The 27,799-nt window shown below is 43.1% G+C and overlaps 1 protein-coding gene across 1 annotated transcript in view; it reads left to right on the plus strand.

Moving 5' to 3' along the window:
* LOC147021789 (homeobox protein Mohawk-like) overlaps positions 1–27,799 on the plus strand; it is a 94,551-nt gene that overhangs the window by 37,056 nt on the left and 29,696 nt on the right. The window contains exons 3-4 of the mRNA XM_085892157.1: positions 4,784–4,943; positions 6,635–6,788. Coding sequence (XP_085748283.1) covers positions 4,784–4,943; positions 6,635–6,788 — 314 coding nt within the window. The remainder of the gene's footprint in view (positions 1–4,783; positions 4,944–6,634; positions 6,789–27,799) is intronic.

Raw genomic sequence — 27,799 nt, forward strand, 5'->3', positions numbered from 1 at the left:
TGCAGCCATTTAAATCGTTGAGTGGCAGCCGATGAATAGCAAACCCCACGTCACCGGCAAAGATAAACTGCCGCACGATATGGATAAGTTAGGCTATCGTTGGGCATAGTTTGTGAATGCCGGCTTCATGATAATTATTCGTTGGTATATCGTATCTATAAGTAATCAAAGCGCTCTATGCACATTATTAGTTCATTGTGCATTTGTCCAACCCACTATGAATAGACCTAAATCGTAAAAACAAGCTTTAGCTCATTGTTGAAAAAGCCCCATAAAAAATTAGCCGCGAAGAACTTCGAACAATGGTGAAAAGATGTCTCTTACCCGTGGACACGCAGACGCAAGGACGATCCATCATAACCCACACCCTCCCCCTCACACTCACCTACTACTGCCAACATGAACAAACTACTACTAATACTAACACTGATACTGATACTGTTACTGCTGACATGGACATCGACTCAAAAAGGACTCAAAAACACTGTTGGGTTCCCCTTTTATGAGCAGCATTTTTATATACCAATTCCCAAAATCGCTGGGAACACGTCTTTATATGGCAGTTGTAAGCTAGAAACACGTTCATTTATTTTTTTTTGTCGACCGGAAGACGTCATTGGAATACGTCTACATACGTCGATGTGTGTTGGGACTACGTAAAGAATTGGTTCAAAGCACGTCAAACATAAGTTAGAAATAAGTTTCGCGTAAAAAAGACATTACCGCGACGTGTTTCGACTTATGAGTAGCTTATAAGTAGCCTTTGTGGACGTGTGTAAGCGTCCGCATATCGTGTGTAAAACTTATCCCCATCGCATGTGGAACGTTTGTCATACGCCGAGTACGTCGTAAAATTTTGAACATGTTTAAAATTTCTTGACGTACTCTACTTCCTACGACGTATGATAGCGTACTTTAGCGTTCTACTCACGTATACCAAACTTACTCATACCGTATTTGACGTGCCCCAACGTTTTAGACACATTTTTCTTAGGTCGGCATACGCTGGCAAGATCGCCAAGGTGTGACCGCGATGTTGTCACTTCCATTTCTACGGCAGTTATGATTCGAATCGTTGTGCGTCAGCCTTTTAATAGGCTACGTCACGACATCGTCGGCGATGCGTGCAACGCGCTATGCCTAAGTTAGACTATCGTTGGGCATCGGTTGTGTCGGCCGACAACAGGTTCAGCATTCGTTGGTATAAGTTATCTATAACACAACGAAACGTTCTGTGTCCGTTACCAATGTGTTATACATAAGACCAAGTCGCTATGAATACGTCCGAATCTTAAAAAAAAAACATCAAAAGTTCAACGTCAGCCAGCGTTTTACACACATTTTAATACGTTGCCATTGCTGGCTAAAACGTCAAGGTGTGACCGGGCCTTTAGCTCTCATACGAGCCTCGACAAGGTTTTCAAAAAAAAAAAAACCTATCAATACTACACTTTCCAGTTAAAAATGACATCATCAGTCATGTGGTGTGGCAGCCACAATGGTTTCAAGGAATATATTTACGAATATAATTACGTTGCCTATGACGTCATAATGATTATTTAATAATTCTGCATGAGTAGTCGCATCTATCTTGAAAATTTCATGTCAATCGGATAAGCATTTGCAAGGAAAACAGAAAATTTGCTTGGATATCCGAACGGACGTACGGATGGACGGACAACCCGAAAACAATGCCACTGGCAACATCGTCACCTGAGGCATAAAGATTGATGTAAAGCAATGCACAGAGTGTCCACAGCTTACCATTCCAAATTCAAAACATAATAAATAAAAATAATGTAATGAGATACAATGATGCAGTTTGCTGTTAAAGTGTTATTTTCTCGATTTATCAAGATCATCATTCGGATCCTAATGGATTAATAGGGACTGTGCTCTAACGACTCATGAACGTGTTCAACATCCTCACCATTTGTGCTTGGCCGCCCTGCCTCCTTCCTCTGCATGATGCTACCGGTGTCCACAATCTTTTTGTGCCACTCAATAATCTTTTTTCTCAATTGTGGCTTTCTTCTATTGGTTGTCATGAAGCTTTGTTGAACCTTTGTAGCTGGTTTGGTCTCTATAAACCAGGCAATACATTGTGCTTTTCCTTGGGGGGGGGGGGGGGGGTGCCATTTGCAGTAAACGTGATGTCACGTATCACAGGAGACACCTGGAAACAAAAAGATAAAGTCAATAAAACTCTAACAAGTATTCTTTCAAATGAAACAAACTGCATCATTGTATCCCATTTCTTTTTATTATGGTTTGAATTTGGCACAGTAATTTGTAGACGGCCTGCATAACGAACACAGCACATTCATTCCCACAACATTGTAAAACTACACTTGTGTTTACTGATGACTTATCCTGTAAGTGATATATATATATATATATATATATATATATATATATATATATATATATATATATATATATATATATATATATATATATATGCAATCTCTTCCATAAGCCGAATGCAATGAAAGAAAGGCTGTTTCACTGAGCAATTCATTATCTGCAGAGATGTTCAAAACATTTAAACATTCCAGCCATAGTTATAACCAATCATTCTACAACTTTCGGTGATGTCTCTTTTGGGTGGTTGTACCCCTCAACGCACGTTGGAGGCCAAATATTTCCCCCACTCTGCCCTGCTGCCTGGATATGTCAGGGCAGCATGGCCATGGTCAGAGCACTGATCAGTCCCCATGGACCGGCCACTCCATCTTCTCTCTCTCTCTCTCTCTCTCTCTCTCTCTCTCTCTCTCTCTCTCTCTCTCTCTCTCTCTCTCTCTCTCTCTCTCTCTCTCTCTCTCTCTCTCACACACACACTCTCTCTTGTGGCCCTGCTTCACAAAGTTAGGTACACCATTTTAGATGTGGAGGCTCTCTGGGGCGCTCCTTGGAGATCAGCTGTCTCCGTGCCACGGGCCTGTTCGAGAGAACTATCTAGGGCTATACCATGACTGCTACTACTATTACTACTACTACCACCACCACCACCACCACCAGCACCAATCATTTTATGTACTGCTTAAAATAAATTCACCGCTTGTCTTCGGTACGTAACATGAAAATGAAAAGGCCATCTCTGTGCCATAAGTGGTACAGCCTTTGGATTCAGAAACCATATTTTAAAATCCCACGGCTGACGAAGTTGTCCACTTTTTTCCATTGCTCCAGGATACTAAAATTTTGTCGAGGAGTTCTAATCATTGGCAAAGGTATCACATCCTTGCCGACTGAGTTACATGATGTGACATTACAAAGTATTTTCAATCAGCCGAAGATTCAATGCTCTCGAATCATTGCGCGTTTGTAATTGGGCCAAGAATGTGCATTTGAGAAGGCATTTGGATTTTGAAAATCAATATTATTTTATAAGGGTTGAAGGATAGCTGATGTGGGATATTGCTTATTTGCTTCTGAGCCGAATGCTAATTGATTCAATGTCTCGTGAAAAAAAAAAATCAATTATAACGTTGCTGTTATGGTATTTATGCCACGAGGGGAGTGTCATGGGGGTCGACCATCTTTCAGACTGAACATCGTGTTGGAAAGCCCTGTCTTCTGCCATAATCATTGCCATGTGGGCATCACAGGTACCCAATGATATATTTTTTAAATACCTGCTTGAGAGTAGATTGCTGGTGGCAGAACCATGGCTTACACTATTGATCCTGCTTGTTGGTGAAGTATGTTTTGTGAAGTTGATGACCTGCATCTGATAAAATACAATGTAGATATGTTAAGTCTTGTGAATGAAAAGTATCAGGTTGATGAATAATTTAAATGAATGGCATGAATTAAGTTGAGTAAGATTCAAATTTGGACAAAGGGCAAGTGCCAGGGGTTGTGTAGTGTTCCTTTGAGGTCGATTAACTTGTTTTCTGTACAAGCAATCTTCTTCTCTAATGGCCACAGTTATTTGCATGTTCTTGTGGGGTTAGCCAAGGAAAATTGTTGGCCCAAGTCTTTCACGAACCAGCTGGCTAAGTGATGCTTGACTAAGGAGTCAGGGCAGGAATTTGAGATTTGGCCATGGTGCCGGCAATAGCTCGCCCATTCTTCGCAAAGCACACCGTGGGCCATGGGGTATTTATTATCCCCCAACTACTGACTACAGACGGGCCACCCAGTTTATCGTTCATCCACAGGAAGGCACACACATTGAATCACCTTGCCTGTGAAACCTCGGGAATGACAGTTTATAGCTGGGTCGGGATTCAAACCCAGGTGAGAGTGTAGAGACGAGTGCACTTACCTCTAGGGCATCCTGCTCGACCTTTTCATACAGGCAATAACAGAAAGAATTGACAGACTATAAAATGATGGCAACCATTTTGAATTGTTCTGCAGTTTGGCTGGACTTTGTGAAACCGATTAATCGGGCATGCTTGCCTCTGTATAATTACTTGTCTAAGGTGCATTCGGAGATAGCATGCGAAGGAAAGTTGAATCGTCTGAATGTTGAATGCTTGGGGAATTTTACAATTGATAAGACTACGTATTATTGTACAGAAATACTGTACAATAATCTATAAGATGAGCGGCTCCAACCATGCCTGTGCAATGTTTTGGAGATTTGTACATCGTTGGCTTCTTCAGTTTCAACCAAAGAATCCACGGATGGCTGAGTTGTAAATACATTTGATGAGCAATTGCTCTGATTTGGAATCAAATATGTTCAGGTTGTTAAACTGTAAATTGGGTGTGGAGAAAGAGAATAGTTTTACAAGAACTACTCTTTAGGCATATTTTGTCTTGTTGGCAGGAGGCGTTCTGGGACCACCAAAGCACGACATCGACGGCAAGCCCTCCAAGACATGGCACGACCGCTTAAGCATTGGCTCTACAAGCACCGAGACAACCCGTACCCGACCAAGACTGAAAAGATTTTGCTCGCGCTTGGGTCACACATGACTCTCGTGCAGGTATGCACAGTCACAACGCACAGGTAGGGTTGCCTGTTGTGCAGACTGGTGTTGATTAGGGGAACCAGTGGAGAATGCTATTTATGTGTGCTCTGCTTCACCTATTGTCAATCCTCCTCTTCTCATATGGAGCACATGACTGGCAGTAGCATCATTGCTAATGTAGTTTTCCCAGAAGGTTAGAGCAGGAATTTTTGTAATTTATCCAAGGTGCTTAACAATACCTCGAAATGCTATTCACAAAGGACAATGTGGGGTAGGCAGAAGGGGCAGCCAGTTTAATGTCCATCTGAGGGGCGGTGCACTTTGTGATGCAATGTGCTGCTTGCTTGGTACCAATCTGACAATTCATAGTCAAGCTTAGAGTCAAACACAGACTTGACACTTCAAAGGTAAGTGAGAAGTACTCTACCTTTGCAACATCTTGTCAGGCCACCTGATAGCAGTGCATCAAATTATATCTGTCAGTTTTCCCTCTTTTCTGTACATAAGCACATAGTAAAACATTTAGAGAAACTTGTGTCATCAACATATATCACTGTGATAGGTCAGGTCACCTTTGTATAACAAGGTTGTGGCAGGTATTCGCTATCTTGCCAGGGTTCCGACACACAATAACCTATTCTTGCAAAAAAAAAAAATACTCTGTGGGATCTTTGACATCCACCATTGAATGTTCGCAAACAAGAGACGCAGCTAAACACATCCCTCGAAAAGACAGCACACTCATTGATGTTACACCCTGTGAAACACCAGGGTGACAGTTTATAGTCACGTCGGTAATCAAACAGACTAGACAGCTCAACAGCAAGTACACTACCTCCAAGCTATTTTTGCTGGCCAATGAACAGCATACATAAATAATAAATACACTGACAAATGCAAGAAGAATGTTTTCCTGATTTTTGAATGTTCTGAATTTACTGTGTTGTACAACTTTGTTATTTTCTAATACACAGATTTGGGACATAAATTATAATGTAAGAAAAATAACATTAAAAAAAATGTAAAAACATACGGATGAAATAAAAAAAAAAGAATGAAACAAGGGAGGAACAGCACCACATTACGTAGTTACGGCACACACATCCCTCTCCCAGTAGTAGTTATGGCAAGAATTTGGAATTTGTTCATGGTGCCGGCGACAGCTTGCCTCCTCTTCACGAAGGACACCGTGGGATATTTGACCTCCACCAACTAATGCCGGCAGAGGATGCTCCATTTAACATCCATCCGAGAAATGGCACACACATTGATGAATTATCCTGCCAGTGAAACACCTGGATGATAGTTTATATCTGGGTCGGGATTCAAACCCAGGCAAGGCGGCTTAGAGGCGAGTGTGCATACCTCAAGGCCATCCTATCCCTTGAAGGTTATAAGTGAGCAAACTAGATTTTTTTTTAATGATGATCTGGGAAAGATATGGAAATTCACCTGAGACTATCTTTGAACCGAAATTCTGTATATTACTGCACTCAGCCGGATTTGAGCCGAGAACCTTGGGTATACGTTTACCAGCTCCTCACAACTAGGCCATCATATTACCTTAATGGATGACAGCTAAGTTATTTTTCTACCTCATATGTCTCCTCATTCTTTATGCACATATTTCTCAATCAAATACAGTCAAATGTTTGTATGTATGCTTCTTTTTTACCTTCACTCTGTGCCCTCATCACACCCATCAGGTGTCCAACTGGTTTGCCAATGCACGTCGGCGCCTCAAGAACACAGTCCGACAACCAGATCTGAGCTGGGCCATGCGTATCAAGCTGTACAACACGTATGTGCAGGGTAATGCTGAGCGGCTTTCTGTCTGCAGTGATGAAAGCTGCTGTCAAGGTGTGCTTTGTTTTATACATACTAGTGTCACTTGGGTAACCCACGTGGAGGTCGCATGCTTTACCTCTGATACCTTGTGATATGTTTTGGCCATAAATGGTCTCTTCACACATTTGGGAGCTGGGTTTAGTGTACAAAATGACAGAGTAATGAGACTCCCATCGTGGTTTGCAAGCTTACGAAAGCATGATCCATCCTTTGTTGGACTAGAAGTATACAGTATATAACCAATCTTATGACAAGCGGATATGATTGTTTTCATTGCCCTCAGGACAATCATGGAACAATCAATTTACCTTCAGCAACATCCTTGAAACACTCGTTGAGTTATCTCGTGAGGTCTCCCTTGAACCTCTATTGGGTAAATTTTTTTTCATGTTCATTTTAAGGCCCAGTCACACCTTGACGTTTTAGCCAATGTATGCTGATTTTTGAAATTTTTTTCTAAAACGCTGGCACACGTTGAATACGTTATGGGTAAGTTTTGATAACATTGAGAGCACGCTGAAAAACACTGCCATACGTCGTTGTACGCTGGCTTTAAACGTTGTACTTTTCGGTTGTCCTCAAATTTTTGCATGCTTGAAATTTCACGACGTATGCCGGCGTATGACTCACACGTTCCGCTATGCTGGCCACAAGTTGTATGCACGGTCTCGGATCGTTGACAGACGTCAACACATGCTACTTGTAAGTTAATCATAAGTTGAGACACGCCGAGGTAATGTTTAGCGTACCCGAAACTTATTTCTAACCTATGATTAATGTGTTGTTGGCACGTTACGCGATCGTTGCCACCCGTCGACAGACGTTACTTTTAAGTTACTCATAGGCTGAAAGACGTCGGTATAATGGATCGTCCTTGCGTCAGTGTCCACGGCCACGGCCAGGACACTTACTTGCAGCATTCTTCAAACTTTTCTTCGGCATGACGAGGATGTTCACACTTCGATGTCTAGCTTGGCTTTGATTCCAATTGTCCATCGGCAGCGTCTATTTAAAATAGTCGAGTTTGAGCGTTTTAACACGTTCAGAAGAAACGCTTCAAATTTCCAAACCCCAGCGTCAAAAAAAGGTGAGTGACAGCAATTTAAATCGTTCATTGTAAACAATGAAAATAGTTGAGTGGTACCGTTTAAAAGTCGTTGAGTGTAAAAAAAATCCAATTGTTGAGCGCAAGCGTCTACTTTCAATAGTGGAGTTTGAGCGATTTAGCACGTTCAATAGAAACGATTAAAATTTCCGAGTGCCAGCGTCAAAAAACAAAGGCGAGTGACAGCAATTTAAATCGTTCATTGTAAACAATGAAAATAGCTGAGTAGTACCGTTTAAAAGTCGTTGAGTGTAAAAAAAAATCCAATTGTTGAGCGCAAGCGTCTACTTTCAATAGTGGAGATGCAGCCATTTAAATTGTTGAGTGGCAGCCGATGAATAGCAAACCCCACTTCACCGGCAAAGATAAACTGCTGCACGATATGGATAAGTTAGGCTATCGTTGGGCATAGTTTGTGAATGCCGGCTTCACGATAATTAGTCGTTGGTATACCGTATCTATAAGTAATCAAAGTGCTCTATGCACATTATTAGTTCATTGTGCATTTGTCCAACCTGTTATGAATAGACCTAAATCGTAAAAACAAGCCATAGCTCATTGTTGAAAAAACCCCATAAAAAATTAGCTTCGAAGAACTTCGAACAATGGTGCAAAGATGTCTCCTACCCGTGGACACGCGGACGCAAGGAGGATCCATCATAACCCACACCCTCCCCCTCACACTCACCTACGACTGCCAACATGAACAAACTACTACTAATACTGATACTGATACTGTTACTGCTGACATGGACATCGACTCAAAAAGGACTCAAACACTGTTGGGTTCCCCTTTTATGAGCACCATTTTTATATACCAATTCCCAAAATCGATGGGAACACGTCTTTATATGGCAGTTGTAAGTTAGAAACACGTTCATTTATTTTTTTTGTCGACCGGAAGACGTCATTGGAATACGTCTACATACGTCGATGTGTGTTGGGACTACGTAAAGAATTGGTTCAAAGCACGTCAAACATAAGTTAGAAATAAGTTTCGCGTAAAAAAGACATTACCGCGACGTGTTTCGACTTATGAGTAGCTTATAAGTCGCCTTTGTGAACGTGTGTAAGCGTCCGCATATCGTGTGTACAACTTATCCCCATCACATGCGGAACGTGTGTCATACGCCAAGTACGTCGTAAAATTTTGAACATGTTTAAAATTTCTTGACGTACTCTACTTACTACGACGTATGATAGCGTACTTTAGCGTTCTACTCACGTATACCAAACTTACTCATACCGTATTTGACGTGCCCCAACGTTTTAGACACATTTTTCTTAGGTCAGCATATGCTGCAAGATCGCCAAGGTGTGACTGCGATGTTGACACTTCCATTTCTACGGCAGTTATGATTCGAATTGTTGTGCGTCAGCCTTTTAATAGGCTACGTCACGACATCGTCGGCGATGCGTGCAACGCGCTATGCCTGAGTTAGACTATCGTTGGGCATAGGTTGTGTAGGCCGACAACAGGTTCAGCATTCGTTGGTATAAGTTATCTATAACACAACGAAACGTTCTGTGTCCGTTACTAATGCGTTATACATAAGACCAAGTCGCTATGAATACGTCCGAATCTTTAAAAAAAACATCAAAAGTTCAACGTAAGCCAGCGTTTTACATACATTTTAATACGTTGCCATCGCTGGCTAAAACGTCAAGGTGTGACTGGGCCTTTAGCTTTCTTTTTTAAATATCCAGATTTAATCGATTCAATTGATTAATTTACATTGGATTCATGTCCGAAATTCCAATCTCTCTAAAATAGCATTTACTCCTGAACCAGTGCCTTGTACTTTTGGAATGTTGAACATGGCACGGCTAAATTGTCATTGGAAGTGATGGTGTCATGGCTTCTGTCTGGCACTAAAGTCTTGACAGTTTTCCTTTTCCATTTGCTCCCAGTTAAGTGTATAGGAGACATTGATGTGTGCTTTCCAGCATCTCTGGAAAGTTGCTTCTAAGAGCCTGGCTGTTTTCACGACAGCCACAAAGCCTGCTTTATAATACCATGTCATGAACAAACTATAATGTCCAAAGAATTGGAATGACAAGATCTACTCATGAAAAAAAAAAATCTATGACTCCCATGTCTGCAGTTGAATTTTCCACTTAAGTCTATTGATGAGCTGGCTATATCGACAAAGTCCTGTCGGTTCATATCTTAGGCCTTTGCTAAACTGTGCGTAACCTCTGTACATCCTTTTCATCACCTTTGTAAATGATTGAAAGCAATGGCATTGACTACTGTATCTCCAAGAGAGAGAGAGAGAGTGGGGGAAAATAAAGGGTGGGAGGAGCTGATTGGTTGGAGGGATTGAAGTGGGATAAGAGATGGGATAGGCTAGTGTACGGTCGGTTGTTGAGGCTAATAAAAAAAAAAAACAGTTGCAAACTGTGCTTGGAATACCAGCGAATGCAAAGATAGTTTTTTGGCAACATGCTATGATTCGAGAAAACTTTGGTAGCTTCGATTGGAAGCCAAAATAAATGAGTAATCTCTTCGGGGGCTACATTTATCTTCGAGTTTTGAAATGACCAACTTGTTTGGACGGCATGATGTAGTACCCCCTTTGCAGCCTTCCACTCTTGTAGGACACATTTCTACTACCAGCTGCTCTTCCAAACTAAGCATCACTTAGCATCTCCAGTCCCTTAGCAATTCATTACTTGTTTTCTGAGCTGTGAGTTGTTCGATAAGTCTCATGAAGTGCGCTGCTGTAAACTCGCAAAATTGGCCAAACAAAAACACTTGTCGTATAAATATCAGGACCAAACAGCTGTGCGAAACAGTTTTGATATTCATTCATGCATTTTACATCTGGAACTTTTCAGCTTACTCAAAGACATTGGTGTGAAATCTCTGATGTTGGTTTACTGTCTTTTCCACTATTTTTCTTACACTGTTGTGATAACATCGCACCATTTAATATCAAGTTATTATGCTCTACTGAAACAGTCGTCCACATTGTAATATGCATAGGCTTTTAGATTATCGTTTGTTCTTTCATGCTTTTGTTACAAATGCACAGCTGAATAGAAATCGATCAATACAACCACAATATTGATTGGTAAAGACTGCATTTCCGATAAAAACCTACAATATAGCAATTTAAGTTGTTTTTAACGATTTCCTTTCATTTCCCTGTGATTTTATTACTTTGTGCCTTTTGTGGAATCCGTTTATTAACAACATCGGTGATCAGTAAAAAAAAATCACATCCTGACCGATCAATTTAAAAAAAACTTGTTTTAAAGCATTTTTTGCTTTTATTTATGAAACTGGATTACCTACTTACTATTTTATAACAGTTTCAATTTTTTAACCTATAAGTAAACACTTTTAATTTTTCTTACGTCCTTATCATGACAGCTTTGATGACCCTTGTTATTGATCATCTCCTCTTACACATGAGGCCTTGCCTGACGCCACAGACTGAAACACTGATGAAGTTTCATGAACTCAGAATTTCTAAATATGATCATTATTGATGTTTTTTCTTAAATGCAGAAAGTGATTGTGTCATGACGAAGATCAGAAAAGTATCATTGAGCAGCAAAAATAAACTCTGTGATTTCTTGATATTTTTATTTAGCTGCTGCCACTAGGGCTGGAAAAATAGCATAGTGGTACACATATTTGCCTCTGAGCAGTCTAGTCTGGGATAAAATCTCGGTGCAGCTACAAACTTCCAACCTGGTGTTTCACTGGTAGGGCGATTCATCAATGTGTTTCATCGCTCAGATGGACATTAAACTGAGTATCCCATCTGCCAGCATTAGATGATGGATGTTAAAGATCCCATGGTGTCCTTCATCGTCACCCTGAAAACTACAATTTCCTGCTTACTCGGTCTAGTATCCTGCGTCAGTGTCGACCCGTGAAGGATTTTAATCCGAACCAAGAAACTGCTTCAGCAGAACCGACCATCTGTGGAGAGCATTGCACATGATGGATTGATTCATTGATTGTTTGGTGCCGCCATAATTAGTACATGATTGCTGTGTGATGATTCCTGTATCGTCAACATGGCTGGATGTTTACAGTTTAGTCATTGTAAGTAATTCACTCATTCAGTCACTTTTTACTTAAGTATTTATGTTTGGTTTCAAAGAGGTTTTCCATTCATGATAATTCGACCATGAAATATGAGGCACATTCCAAAAGTTGTTTGACTTAGGTACTCGCAGTCATGTAAGAAATGCAACATTTTAATTTTTATTACAAGTTTATAGAATTAATCGGCTTTTTTCAAATGCAGCATGTGGCAGCTCATAGCATCATTGCAAGGAAGCACAGCTGTGCTGCTGATGCAGTTCCTTCTGTAGGTTAGGGCAGGAATTTGTATTTTGGCCAGCGTGTCACAGTTAAATCACCTACTCATCATCAAAGAGACAGTGGGATCTTTAATGTCCGTCAGCAAGTAATGGCTAATAGATAAGTCTCAAGGTTAAATGTCTATTTTGAGGGACAGTGTACTTTGTGATGCAATGCTCTCTCTGTGAAGCACAAATTTGACCAGTTTAGAATCAAACTCAGATTAGACAGCTCAAATGTAAGTGTGATGTGTGTGTATCACCTCAAATGGAATGGTCACCATGAACCCACGTGCTACATCAGACCTTTCTTTAAAGGTCATGCTCAAGCTGTTGGGAAGGAATCCATTCCATGCTGATGATGGCCAGTGAACCAGAAATATTTCCATGAATTGATTCTTGAGATTTAAGATTAAATAATTTAGAGAATACTTATTTTAGCTTTCAATTTATTATCGACCTTCTCTAGTTGTATTTGAAGAGATGGGTGTCGTGAGATATTCCCATGTATGGGGAAGGGGGGAGGGGAGTCAGTTGAGGGGCAGGAAGTCCAAAGCATGGGCATTGTTGGGAGTTCTCACCCGTTTTTGTTTTTTTGTATACCATGTCAAGGCTCGTGGAAAAGCTAGAACACAGAACCAATCAGGATGCAACAGAACCAAAGGAACAGTAGAAAGAGAAGGGGGAAACACAAATATCACCATTAGTCCAGCAACATTTTAAAACGTTTTTTTAAGTCTGACAAAAGTTCTAAAACGTTGTTCGTCAAACAACAACTTTTTAGACAAGTCTTGTGTTTTTGACCTCCCACCCCCAACACCTGAAGCGGTATAACCACGATTGGTCAGAAAGCTGCAGTGCCAGGACTTGATCCCAAGGATTGTCAATGCAGTCCTCGAAGCACAAATCAGTAGCAAGCGGTGTTGTACTGGTTTGCACTTTGGTGTGGTCTAAACTGTGCCGGTAATTTAATCGGATTCTTTATTTTATTACTTCCCCGTGGATTCCAATTGTGCCCGAACGTCATGTGGTGAGGTGGTGGAAATGAAACAGGCAAGCACCTCTTAGACATGATGATTTCTTGAGATGAGACAAGATAAGCGAACTGACCTTTGGCACAGTTGACAGAAATGCACAAGAAGTAAATACATGATAAATCCAATATAAATGCACAATAAGAACTACACAAGAAAATATGATCAACTCTTTGCCATGAACACACATATCCCAAAGATGTACACTGATACAAACTGGGTGGAGTTTGGCATACGAGACATGGGCAAAGGCAGGGTGAACAGGCAAGCATGATGTTGACGTTCAGGCACGATCTAAAGGCCCGGTCACACCTTGACGTTTTAGCCAACGTATGCCGATTTTGGAATTTTTTTTCTAAAACGCTGGCACACGTTGAATACGTTATGGGTAAGTTTTGATAACATTGAGAGCACGCTGGCATACGTCGTAGTACGTTGCCATACATCGTTGTACGTTGGCTTTAAACGTTGTACTTTTCGGTTGTCCTCAAATTTTTTCATGCTTGAAATTTCACGACGTATGCCGGCGTATGACTCACACGTTCCGCTACGCTGGCCACAAGTTGTAGGCACGGTCTGCGATCGTTGACAGACGTCAACACATGCTACTTGTAAGTTAATCATAAGTTGAGACACGCCGAGGTAATGTTTAGAGTACCCGAAACTTATTTCTAACCTATGATTAACGTGTTGTTGGCACGTTACGCGATCGTTGCCACACATCGACAGACGTTACTTTTAAGTTACTCATAGGCTGAAAGACGTCGGTATAATGGATCGTCCTTGCGTCAGCGTCCACGGCCACGGCCAGGACACTTATTTGCAGCATTCTTCAAACTTTTCTTCGGCATGACGAGGATGTTCACACTTCGATGTCTAGCTTGGCTATGATTCCAATTGTCCATCGGCAGCGTCTATTTAAAATAGTCGAGTTTGAGCGTTTTAACACGTTCAGAAGAAACGTTTCAAATTTCCAAACCCCAGCGTCAAAAAAAACAAACAAAAAAAAAAACAAAGGCGAGTGACAGCAATTTAAATCGTTCATTATAAACAATGAAACTAGCTGAGTGGTACCGTTTAAAAGTCGTTGAGTGTAAAAAAAATCCAATTGTTGAGCGCAAGCGTCTACTTTCAATAGTGGAGATGCAGCCATTTAAATCGTTGTGGCAGCCTATGAACCTACCCGTGGACACGCGGACGCAAGGACGATCCATCATAACCCACACCCTCCCCCTCACACCCACCTACTACTGCCAACATGAACAAACTACTACTAATACTAATACTAATACTGATACTGATACTGTTACTGCTGACATGGACATCGACTCAAAAAGGACTCGAAAACACTGTTGGGTTCCCCTTTTATGAACACCATTTTTATATACCAATTCCCAAAACCGCTGGGAACACGTCTTTATATGGCAGTTGTAAGTTAGAAACACGATATGGATAAGTTAGGCTATCGTTGGGCATAGTTTGTGAACGCCGGCTTCACGATAATTATTCGTTGGTATACCGTATCTATAAGTAATCAAAGTGCTCTATGCACATTATTAGTTCATTGTGCATTTGTCCAACCTGTTATGAATAGACCTAAATCGTAAAAACAAGCCATAGCTCATTGTTGAAAAAACCCCATAAAAAATTAGCCGCGAAGAACTTCGAACAATGGTGCAAAGATGTCTCCTACCCGTGGACACGCGGACGCAAGGAGGATCCATCATAACCCACACCTTCCCCCTCACACTCACCTACTACTGCCAACATGAACAAACTACTACTAATACTAATACTGATACTGATACTGATACTGATACTGTTACTGCTGACATGGACATCGACTCAAAAAGGACTCAAACACTGTTGGGTTCCCCTTTTATGAACACCATTTTTATATACCAATTCCCAAAATTGCTGGGAACACGTCTTTATATGGCAGTTGTAAGTTAGAAACACGTTCATTTATTTTTTTTGTCAACCGGAAGACGTCATTGGAATACGTCTACATACGTCGATGTGTGTTGGGACTACGCAAAGAATTGGTTCAAAGCACGTCAAACATAAGTTAGAAATAAGTTTCGCGTAAAAAAGACATTACCGCGACGTGTTTCGACTTATGAGTAGCTTATAAGTAGCGTTTGTGGACGTGTGTAAGCGTCCACATATCGTGTGTAAAACTTATCCTCATCGCATGCGAACGTGTGTCATGCGCCGAGTACGTCGTAAAATTTTGAACATGTTCAAAATTTCTTGACGTACTCTACTTACTACGACTTATGATAGCGTATTTAACGTTCTACTCGCGCATACCAAACTTACCCATACCGTATTCGACGTGCCCCAACGTTTTAGACACACTTTTTGTTACGTCGGCATACGCTGGCAAGATCGCCAAGGTGTGACCGCGATTTTGACCCTTCCATTTCTACGGCAGTTATGATTTGAATCGTTGTGCGTCAGCCTTTTAATAGGCTACGCCACGACATCGTCGGCGATGCGTGCAATGCGCTATGCCTGAGTTAGACTATCGTTGGGCATCGGTTGTGTAGGCCGACAACAGGTTCAGCATTCGTTGGTATAAGTTATCTATAACACAACGAAACGTTCTGTGTAGTTACCAATGCGTTATACATAAGACCAAGTCGCTATGAATACGTCCGAATCTTTAAAAAAAACATCAAAAGTTCAACGTAAGCCAGCGTTTTACATACATTTTAACACGTTGCCATCGCTGGCTAAAACGTCAAGGTGTGACCGGGCCTTAAGCTGCAGGGCACAAGCAAGTCCACAGGCCTGGCGAGAGACCTAACCTCTGTTATGAAGACAGATGCCACGATCTCTTCACCTCCTCTTATTGGCCACAAGTATCTCTGCCCTTCGGGGAGGTCCGGCCGCTCCTATTGCACATGTCTCTCCACTGGTGCCCCACGTGTTGACTGCCATCCATTCCGCACCACTGAAGGGAGCTTCTCTCATCACCCATGAAACACGCATCCACAAATAAGTGCATGACCAATCCATATAGCCAGCACGGGAAGACGAGCTCTGCTATGTTGCTGATAAATGCGTGCCACCATGTTGGTCTGCCTGCCATGCTGTCATGCCACACCAATCTTCCTAATTCCCAACCTGGATCCACCGGGACACAGGATAAAACATTGTTTTTCCTCACTGGCATCGAAGGAGACTGCATCGTCACACCCAGCAACTTGACAATGGGCAAATTCGCATAAAGATGTACTAACACACTCCAAAATGTCTAAACCTTCCATGAACATATCCAGCGATAAGGCATTGATTCTACTCCTGATCCACTCACCCTCACTCTGCACCCTCTCCACCTCCACATAAATGTAACACAGCCTTATTTCCTGGAACTTAGGCTCCTGACAATTTCACGAAAGACCATGCCTTAGCACTTAAACACTCACACGCTAACGACCTTGTGAAATATATCAGAGGGGGCTCCGGAAGACAAGGCCCTCCCAAACCTAGTTTTATAACCTAAAAACATTTCACAGTTCTCCAAAAATATGCATTTCAAACCATAAAGCACAAACAATAATCTCAAAATTTGTTCTGTCACCCCGTGTCAGCACTCATACAAAAAGTGTGTGAGCTCTTTCATCTTTCACCCTGTTAGTTTACTTTATCCTCACCTTATGACTCATGGGCATTGCCAGGAGGACATTTGGGTGTGAAAGGGGGAGACAGCGGAAACTGGTACTTCATCAGGGAAATTCAAAGGCAACAAACATAAAATAGACAGCATTATAACTGAGGGGTGGATGAAAAAGTTGGGAGGCAAAGCCATATGTTCTCCCACCTTTCCCCAGGCTGTGAGTTGGGGTGGGGGAAGGGAGTACTCTTCCCCCAGTCTCCCTCAATCCCCCCTCCCCCACTTCCGACTTCTATGGGAGATTAACAGATTATGCATGAGCTATTCTCTAACATAGTGTCGAGTAACTAACAATTCTTCGATCTTTGTATATCGTCTTTTGCCTGGTGTCTTCTTCTTTTTAATGGTCTCAATTATTTCCACCTTCTTGTGTGGTTGTGGTAGGGGGGACGTTTTTGGCCCAAGCCTTTCACAAACTGGCTGGCCAGGTCTGTCCCTCAACTAAGCAGTTGGGGCAGGAATTTGGCTAGGGTGCCAGCGATAGCTTGCCTATTCTTCGCAAAGGACACCATGGGATTCTTAAGGTCAACCAACTAATGCCGGCAGATGGGACACCCAGTTTAACACCCATCCACGGGACAGCACACACAATGATGAATCACCCTACTTGTGAAACCCCGGGAATGACAGTTTACAGCTGGGTAGGGATTCAAACCCAAGCAAGACAGCTTAGCGGCGAGTGTGGTTTTTGCCTGGTATATCTATTACACAATGCGAACCATGGTGTCTGTTCATGCTTTCACCTGTCTCCTGTTTCTGGTGGTCGCTTCCTGCACTGCGTTTGAAAAGCTCCACACGCAGGTAAAGCTCAACATTTAATCAGAAGGAGAGCATGATACCAAACGAGATACAGCCTAAACACATAAATATAACATGGGCTCTGTTAGTGTCACAGTGCATTAAGATAGACCTTAGGCTTATCATGAAGTTGAACAAACCATGTAGGCGTTGTTAATAACAGCAGCCTATACTGAAAGTCTTTGAACAAACGTTGTAGGGCAAGGCGATTGTTTAATTAAAGAAGAGCCTCCATTCAGCAATGTGACCTGAAAATAGCGTTTAATAAGAAGCTTTAAAAAGATCCAAAATAAACTAATTATTTGGTGGACTCGATGACAACTTGTTCAGAGTTAGAGCGTCCTGAGTCGGGAAGGTTGATGTTTCAAACCCTGGCCAAGATATTAGTTATGTGAAAGACATAAAATGGTGTGTGTTGCTTCTTTGCTTGATGCTTGACATTTAAAAAGGGTGTAGCATGTGCATATAGAGAGTGGAGGAGGAGAGAGACAGATAGAGGGAGAAGGGAGAAGTTTCCTTCTGTATCCATCCTGTCCACCCCATTCCTCCCCATCCATACCCATTGTTTGTCTAAGTGTCCCTCTATTTTGTCATTCAACTCTGCTGTTGGGGATACCCTCACCCCCCCATCTCTCTGCTCTTCCTTTTGTCCTGTTGTGTCCTGATCCATTCAGTGTCCTAGCTCTTCCACGAGCCTTGACTCTTTCAAAAAAAAATGGCATAGCTTGGCAAGCATTCTGCAGGCTTGATGGGCTGAATGGTACAGTATCTTTCTGTGTAGAAGTTCCTTGGAAGGAAGCCATCTATACTAATAAATGTCAATGTGTGTGTGTGTGTGTCCTCTTTAACTCGAAAACCATGAAACCTATCAGCCTGAAACTTTGCATGCACACAAATAAAACTCCAGGGAAGTGTGTGACTGAAAATTGGGTGTTTGGGTTAATTCAAACATCCCCTTTGAAGATAATTAACGGCCTTATTTAATTATATCCTTTATCAGGTGCATCCCTGGTCACCGCTCTCTATGGGTTATCAAGGCATATCCTGGGTAACCTCGCTGGCATCTGAAGACGCCATGTTTTTTGGCCTGCTCAACCATGCCTTGACTTGGAACAGGCCACAACATTTTCTTCACAATAGTTTTTTTTTTCACTTTCCTCACTCATATTATCAAATGCCTGTTCCTCATAGCTACAAATTTCTGGGTACATTTATATACCGCTGGAGACACCAGCATTAGTGGCTTTATTTCACATCTACACATGCGATAACCTCGAGAATGTCTTCAACTCAGCTGAATTACAAAATTTAAGCTCCAGAATCAAACTTCGAAGCAGTTCTGAATCCGAAAAAAAAAAGTGATAATTTGTCCGATTCGGACATATTTGACATTTTGGGCATCTCCGGGAGGTGTATGTTGAATATGACGGATCTGTGATTGCTTATCGCTTGCCAAGCAAGCTGTTTATCAACCATTTCGTTGGAGTGCTTAAGCCACTTGTTGAGCACTTTACAATATTCACACTGTCACTGAATACTATATCGAATACACTGAATACACTGACTTTTCATGTACAAATCAGATTCGGAGTGAGCTGACCAGTGGGGTGCAAATGTTCCTGCATGTACAAGCATGCACACATGCGTGCAGGCAGATCTTTTCCAGGAAGATAGCGTGGGTTTTAAATGCTCCCGTCCCAGGTCTCAAAGTGTGTTTGTGTGTGTGTGTTTGTGTGTGCATGCATGCGTGCATACGTGCACGTGTGCGTGTGCACACGTGTGTGTACGTGCAAGTTGCTGTTGTTGCCTGCTATCTCCACATGCGGTGAATGGGTTTCAGATGGTGAAATGGAGACTTACCAGGTCTCAAAGTATCCACATCTGTGTGCGTTTCTGTTGTTGATTAGTAGCTACATGTGTGAGTTTCAGAATGTGGAATGGAGTCCTCCCAGGGTGGGCTCAAAGTATCCACCTTCATTTTGGCAAGGGGTCACGATTCATGGACCAAGCTGTGAAGTTTTTTGTTGTCATTGTTTTGTGCCGAGGGCTCTCATCAGGATCTTCACTGAGTCCTGCACAGCTTCCTACTGTAGTTTGTTTGTAGTAATATTCCCAGGGATGGTTTTTATATCTCTGTGAGGTTCTTTGTCATCATTCCTGAAGCTCCAACTATCACTGGTACAACTTTGGCATTCTTCAGCTCCAAGGATCTTTCATTTCATTCTTGAGGTCTTGGTATTTGGTCATTTTCTTGATTTCTGCATTGTTTAGTCCAAAATCACTAGAATTAGCACCTCGATTAGCAATGCCTTCTTCTCTTTTTTGTACCTAAGTATGATATCTGGTTGCAATGCTTTGTTTTTGGCGTTCATGCTCGATGGGATCACGAGGTCGTACGTGAGTGGTACTTCCATGTTTTTAGTGATTGCTTTTGTTTCATGTTTCCACTAATTTTGTGGAACTGGGATGTCAAAGGTTTTGCAGATGGGCCAGCAGATTACTTTACAAACTCTGTTGTGTCATTGTGTGTACAGCTGTTCTGACATGAGCTGTGTGTGTGTGTGTGTGTGTGTGTGTGTGTGTGTGTGTGTCTGTGTGTGTGTTTGTGTGTGTGTGTGTGTGTGTTTTCAGTCATTAAGCATAACACAAGATTCTCTTTGAGGTAATGCCACCAACACTCCTCACCTTTCTCTCTTTTTTTTTCCTCCTCCTCCCCCCCCCCACCTCACTCATCTCTCTCTCTCTCTCTCTCTCTCTCTCTCTCTCTCTCTCTCTCTCTCTCTCTCTCTCTCTCTCTCTCTCTCTCTCTTTCCTTCCTCGCACCCTCCCTCCCGTAGTGTGTATCACAACGTTTGGTGAGGTGTCAATCTCCCCACTCCCCCCACCCTTTCTTTGCTCTTCCCACCCTTCCTGGCTTGCCCTCCCTTCCCTCCATCCTCTTCCCTCCCCTCCCTTCCCTCCATCCTCTCCCCTCCCCTCCCTCTGTCTTCTTTGCCTCTCCTCTCCCGCTCTCTCCCTTCCTTGCTTCCTCTCTCTTTCCCCTCCCTCCCACCTCTCTCTCTCCCCTCCTCTCTGCCTCGCTCTCCCTCCCCTACCTCATCTCTCCCCCCCCTTAATAACCCCATCATTGAAGCGATGGGTTGTATTTGCTAGTCTATACTATTAGAGATGTTTGTTTGTCTGTCTGTGTGTCTGCCACCATTTTTCTCAGGGATGGCCAAACAGAGTGCCAGGGAGTGTTTTGGCAAACCGTTTTTAAAATCTTGAAACAAAAGTTCGATTTTTTTTTTGGATCTTTTTTTTTTTAATCACTGCAGTGCCTCGGCCTTTGTTCACATTTTGAAGAAGTCAAACAAAATTAGATTTCTTCAAAATGCGAACAGGACGAGAACAGCACCAGGCAATGCCGGGTACCACTGCTCATCTATGATATTGTTGGGGTTCTGCAAAACCGCGGCTCCCCCGAGGCAATGACACACACAACATATTGCGGTCCTGAGATAGTTATTTCATTAGTGTTCATTTTAGATAGCCCTCCTTTTTTGTGGGTTGATGGGACAAAATGTGTTGCGAGGGCTTCAGGTAGGTCTTTATTCTTATTCTCTATTTTGTTTGCCTTTCTGCCCACACATTGCTCCCCCTTCTTCATGCACACATAGCCACAACTAATTGGCATATGCCGCCAAAACCCATTCAAACCTCGCGCCATTCTCCAACGACACATCACTTCAGACATTCGCTGTCCTCAAACCCCAATGCAACAACATTTCTCCAACCACTACACCACCTTCCTAAAAATCCCCACATCATCGGATCACAGCTCAAGCTCGCCTACACACACCATTGACGCCACAACGACCACAACCGCCTCCATCATGAACTCGCCACACTACAGCTGCTACGCTACACCACCGCTGTCGTCACTCAACCACAGTCATCATTAATGAGCACCACCACCTTTTGGGACCAGTGAGGATTAGGAGATGCGCTCATAGATGGTGCACAATCGGGTACCTCGCTCCATGTTAAACCTCAGAGCTCCTTCGTGTGGCAAGGTGCGGAGCAACTGGGGGCATTTCTGTTGCCAAATCTTTGCCTTGGCATGGCCAAGGAGGAGGTGAGCATCCGTATGCCAATGGCAGCGTGAGGATATGCTCATGGCTCACCTGTTCCTGCTCCCGGACTCTGCCCACGCAAGAGCGTTATAAACGTAATGAGTTCCACACGCTCGCTCTCTTCGTCTGGTTCTTTGTCTGGTCCTGCCTTTGTCTCGTCTGCCTACTTTTGTACTTACCTCCTGCGGCTCATTGGTTGCTGCACTGAGTGAGGGAAGTGGGGCCCGAGATCCAGATGCCAGACGAAGTGCAGTTTTACCCTAATTAATAATTACACTAACAGATTTCTCTACGCTCACATTAAGTCTATTCTCCTCATGCATTCTTTGCTTCATTTCCAACACCTCTCCCCCCTTGATCCACATCTTTACATTTTCCTCTTTGCACCTCACTGCATTTCACCACACGGAACCACGCCTCATCGCACCTCCTCAAATCACGCACTGTAGACACCCCCAGTTTTCTTCCCTCTTTCCCCCACCTGAGCGACTGGGTTTGCGCTGATCCGTCAGCTGCACCAGGTATTATTGAGGTCGCAATCACCTTGAACTGTCTCGATCTTTCTCACAACTCTAATTGTGTCCAGTGTTCAAGTGTGTAATTAAATTTCAATAAAATTAAGGTTGTAAAAGTCGTATAAATAAATTAATTCCTGAATTTACCGCCATCGATAACACGACCCTAATCCAACATGTTATATTAGCTATTCATGCCTGTTGTTTGTGTTCTTAAAAACATTGAGTTTCCTGTTTGGAATGATTTTCAATTATGTTCCACTGCCAGACAGGCAGAGTAAAAATGAAAATATCTCACTTCTCTCTGCACATGTGCGATCGGGACAAATTCAGATCCAAAGTACTGTTAAACTACAGGATTGTTTTCCGATTCATGTTACAATTCGTATTCAAAATATAACATTCAATTAAAGTATGGTGTTCCTCTATCATAAACTGATGGATATAGACAGACGGACGGACAAGAACCAATTGCTTAACCCTGCTTTTCACTTTGTGTGTGCAGGGGGGAGGGGGGGGAAATGAAGTTTTAAATGTTAAGAAAGGTTAAAAAATAATCAGTTTAAGATGAAGTTTGTGCAGAAAGCCGTTAAATTAGAAGTAGTAGAGCCTATCATCCTATCGCACCCTATTGGTAGTAAAGCAAACATGAAGGTTAATGTTGCATTACCCAGTTTACTGAAATAACAACAGTATTAATTAGGTCCACATAATACTGTCGACTGTGATGCTATGTCCATGCTCTGAAACAACATGAACAACTAAATCCACATTCTAGAAAACTGAGGCTGTCACTTTGGCAGCAGAAGCTTCACCTATAAAAAACAAAACTATGTAACATGCCTCAGAAGCTTGAACTCATGCCTTTACATGATATATTCTAGGCTTTGGTTGTGGGCTCAAAATGATGAACTCTTCATCCATTGGCAAAATCTGATGAGAGGATTACTGGACTGAGTTGCTTCTGGTTTGCTTTTGGGACTCCAGTTTGAGAGGGAGACTCCAGTTTGCTTCTGGGTGGCACCAATCAATCAGATGCATTTACTTACTCCCAAATATTAGGTAAACATGGTTTGTGAAGTATCACATGAAAATGAAATCTCAAATCGGAAGGCAGAAGTCTTCCATGAAGAGCTCGTAAATGTTTCATCCTGAGTTGTGGAAGTTTAATGATGTTCAGACCACAGACCATCTTCACAAGATCCTGGTCTGTTTGACATTCCACCCAACTTAAAATCCAGATGATGGCAGAATGGTAACAGCATCTGCCTTGAGTCTGGGAGGTTGGTGGTTCGATTGTGACCCAAACAGTCATTCCAAAGACTTTTTCAAAAAAACAATGGTACATGCTGCTTCCTTGCTTGATGCTCAGCATTTAAAGGATAGAACATGGACAACTCTCATAGGTTGGCATCCATGGGGAGCCAGAAATTCCTTCTAAATCACCCTTCTGATTGTGAAGGGAAAAACTACATCATAAAATATGGCGTCACTTGTACCCAGAGTTCTCTGAGATGGTGACGTCACTACCCCCATGCTCAGTAGCTGTGTTTGTCTAAATTGAAGTCCGGTGTTGTCTAGTGTATTTATCTGCATGTGGATTTGTGATTTGTGTGTTTTGTGGTTGCTGCATTCGGCACTTCTTATGGCAGAACGCAATAAGTTCTTGTTTTTTGTTTTTTCATATTTGTCATGATTTTGTATAAGGTGTGGTGAATTCAATATTGCTCAAGGTTGGAGTCATGTTGTTAGCAGATAAGTGGGTAATTATATTGTTTTATTTTAAAGTGTGTGTTTTAAAGTCTATTTGTTTTGAAGACTTTTATAATTGGTTACCACTCCAGCCTTCAGGCCTAGGTCACATTTGCTCTACGGCGAGGATACGGCGGCCATACGCCCTCTGAATTGACAGAAACGTGCGGCGGCCGCAAATAAACTGAGGTGGCCGCAGGGAGGCCCTACGCCATTTGGCTATATTTTACAGGCCGTAGGGGCGCCGTGGAATTATAGCGTGGAGTTATAACTTTTTAAAATTTCTACGTTTGCCGTAGCAATTCGACAAAGCCAAGCTATGACGTAGATGTGTTCCACGTCGACCGTACGTAGGGCGTACGGTGGGCTTGCGTTATTCATGCGGCTGTCGTAAGCTCTTCTCAATGAAAAATGAATTTTCCCAACCCCCAAAATTTACGGTAGCCGCACTATTTCCACGGTCGCCGTACGGTCTTTGATTTGATGTCGCACGGTGACCTTAGGGCGTCCCTGCGGCGGCCATAGAATTTTCAAGGCAGATGCAAGTTCACCTCAAGGTGCCCGCAAGGCGACCGCAGGGGAGCAGAAAGGCCACCGTACGGCGACCGTGGAAATAGTGTAGCCGCCATAATTTTTTGGGGGTTGGGAAAATTCATTTTTCATTGAGAAGAGCTTACGACAGCCGCACGAATAACACAAGCCCACCGTACGCCTTACGTACGGTCGACGTAGAACACATCTACGTCATAGCTTGGCTTTGTCGAATTGCTACGGCGAACGTAGATATGAAAAAAGTTATAACTCCGCGCTATAATTCCACGGCGCCCCTATGGCCTATAAAATATAGCCAGACGGCGTAGGGCCACCCTGAGGCCACCTCAGTTTCTCTGCGGCCGCTGCACGTTTCTGTCAATTCAGAGGGTGTACGGCCGCCATATCCTTGCCATAGAGCAAATGTGACTGAGGCCTAAAGTATCGATCGACACACGAGAGATGCTTTCACGAGGACTTCCACCGACGAACTGAATGAACAAAGCGCGAAGATGCAGCTTGAACAGGTGAGGGAGACACGTGAACAAACATAAACGCCACGTTGTGTTCGGTTTTTTTTTAATGTATTAGGTTTTTAGGGCAAAATTTTCGCGAAAAAATTGTTCGGATTCCAATTTGTTCAAACAATGGGGCGTTCCGATTCTGGGGGCACCACGGTATATTATAGTTATAGTATATTCAGTTATATATACTGGTATATTTTTATTTCAGTAAAAAAAAGAACTGGTATATATACCCACTCGTTACTGTCCGTCTGGCAGCACGTTCGCCTTAGGGTCCCCCTGCGGTCGCCTTGCGGTCACCTTGCGTCTGCCTTGAAAATTATATGGCCGCCGCAGCGACGCCCTAAGGTCACCGTGCGACATCAAATCAAAGACCGTGCAGCACCCCCACGTTTTCGGTCTCCACGATTTCTAAATACGCCGTGCGGCTCCCCGAAAAATAAAAACATATGTGACTGCTACATTGTGTGACCGTGGAAATACTGCGGCCGCCGTATAATTGCTCGTGGCCGTAGATTTTGGAGACCCCACGGCCGCCGTGGCAAATGTGACCTAGGCCTCAAGACAAATATAGCTGCAAAAACCTTGTGTAGCTTTTCTTTGTTACTTTATACAGCTTTCTTTGGCTGGAACAGCAGAGTAGTAATCAATTAAAAAGTTATAGCCACCACTGGGGATAATTGATAATGTGAGAGCCGATTGGTTCTTCCCTCCAATTATGGGTGAGAAACGTGATTAGGCTTTTAGTACTTGCACGTTAACTGCTATCAGCATTGCAGGTGGTACATGCTTGGGAGCCTTGGTGGTGCCATTTCTGTCTCCACTGTCACTGACCACTCACCAATGAGTGAAACTGCTCCCGGCGGATGATGGGGGCGTGTAGCAGTGGGGTTCTCATGTATGTGCTGCATATAAATGTCTGCAGCTGTAGAGGAACTTGGGTCGAGTTTGAAACAACAAAGAGCTAACCTTGTGTTGTTTTTCATGGTTGTTTGAGGCAGCTTACTTTTACTGGAAGGGCAGAGTAGTAACTAATTTTAAAATCTTAGATGCAGCTCGGGATAATTGAATAGGTGATAGCTGATTGATTGTTTACCCCAATTACAGGTGAAAGACACGATTTTTGCAGAGTGTTTGCATATATATTACACACACATCCATGTGATGTCTGTGCCTGCCCCACTGTTCCCATCCCATCCAATTCCTGCCCCCTCCCCCCAGTGAATTTCAGTCGATGAATTGTAAGATTGAACGAATGTGGTGTTGATGTAGCACAGGCTGGATGTGCCAAATGGACACTTCCTGCATCAAAGTTCCTTGTGTACCCAGCTCCTCTCCAAGCCTTAGACTGCAAACAACAAAATACAATCATGGAGTGTAGTTCCGCAGATCGTCCTGCTGTGTTTTCTTTTTTTTGTTTTTTGTACACAATGTCGATGCTCGTATGATAGCAAACACACAGAACATACAATAAGGGGAGCAGGAGACAAGAGGGGCAGGAGAGGGAAGGACAAAACAGTGGGGAACAGAGACACGAGGAGATCTGTGGAAAGACGAGGGATGGGGTGGGGTACACGGAGTAAAAAAGATGGACACTACAGCGACTTTCAGGAAGGAAAGCAGGGAATTTGAAGGAGGTGGGCTTGGCTGGATTATCGGGGGAAGAAAAGATCGTAGTTTGGATGGGGGATGGGATGGGGCTAAGAGATGGGAGTGAACAGCTGTTTTGAACACCTGGAGGGAAGAGTGGGATTGAAGAGAGTGTGGAAGTTTTTTTTTTTTGTATACCTTGTCGAGGCTCGTGAGAGAGCTAACACACAACGCACAGCAAGGGGGGCATGAGACAAGAGGGGCGGGAGTGGGAAGGACAAAACAGTGGGGAACAGAGACATTAGGAGATCTGTGGAAGGGAGAGGGATGGGGCAGGGAATATAAGATGGACATTACAGGGACTTTCAGGAAGGAAAGCAGGGAATTTGAAGGAGGTGGGCTTGGGTGGATTATCGGGGGTAGAAAAGATCGAGGATTTGGATGGGGGATGAGGATTTGGATGATAAGAGGTGGTGGTGAACAGTTGTTTTGAAGGCCTCGAGGGAAGAATGGGATTGAATAGAGTGAGGGAGTTTATTCCAAAGGCGGGAAAAAGAGGAATGAAAGAGTGAAGGTGAGCAGTGATTTGTGATTGTGGTAGTTTTACCAGAAGGGGGGTTGTTGGCGGACCTTGAGCGCCCTGTGGAAATGTGGTGGGGACAAATCGCAGAGAGAGCGGGGGGGGGGGGAGGTGAGGTTGGAGAAGAGACGGTAGAAGACAGAAAGACCACCGACCAACCTGCGGTGATTGAGTGAGAGGTCCCAAAGACTCAGCCTCATTGCGGGAGATGCCAATGATCCGAAATGCCTTGGTTTCCACAGCGTGAAACCGAGAAAGGTGGGAGGCAGGAGCACCAGCCCAGAGCGGAGAGCAGTACTCCATCAGGCTGCGGACAAAGGCTTTGTAAGTGGTTAGGAGCTCAGGTAGGCTGAGGAAGGACTTTGCACGACGGAGGATTCCCAGTCGGCGACTGGCTTTGGAGGCGAGGTTTGAAATGTGACTTTCCCAAGAAAGGTCATGGCAGATAGGGAGACCCAGAAGCTTGAAAGAAAG

The sequence above is a fragment of the Eptatretus burgeri genome, chromosome 8, assembly GCF_056783735.1.
Source record: "Eptatretus burgeri isolate ZD-2024b chromosome 8, Ebu_testis_v1, whole genome shotgun sequence".
In the NCBI taxonomy this organism is placed as follows: Eukaryota; Metazoa; Chordata; class Myxini; order Myxiniformes; family Myxinidae; genus Eptatretus; species Eptatretus burgeri.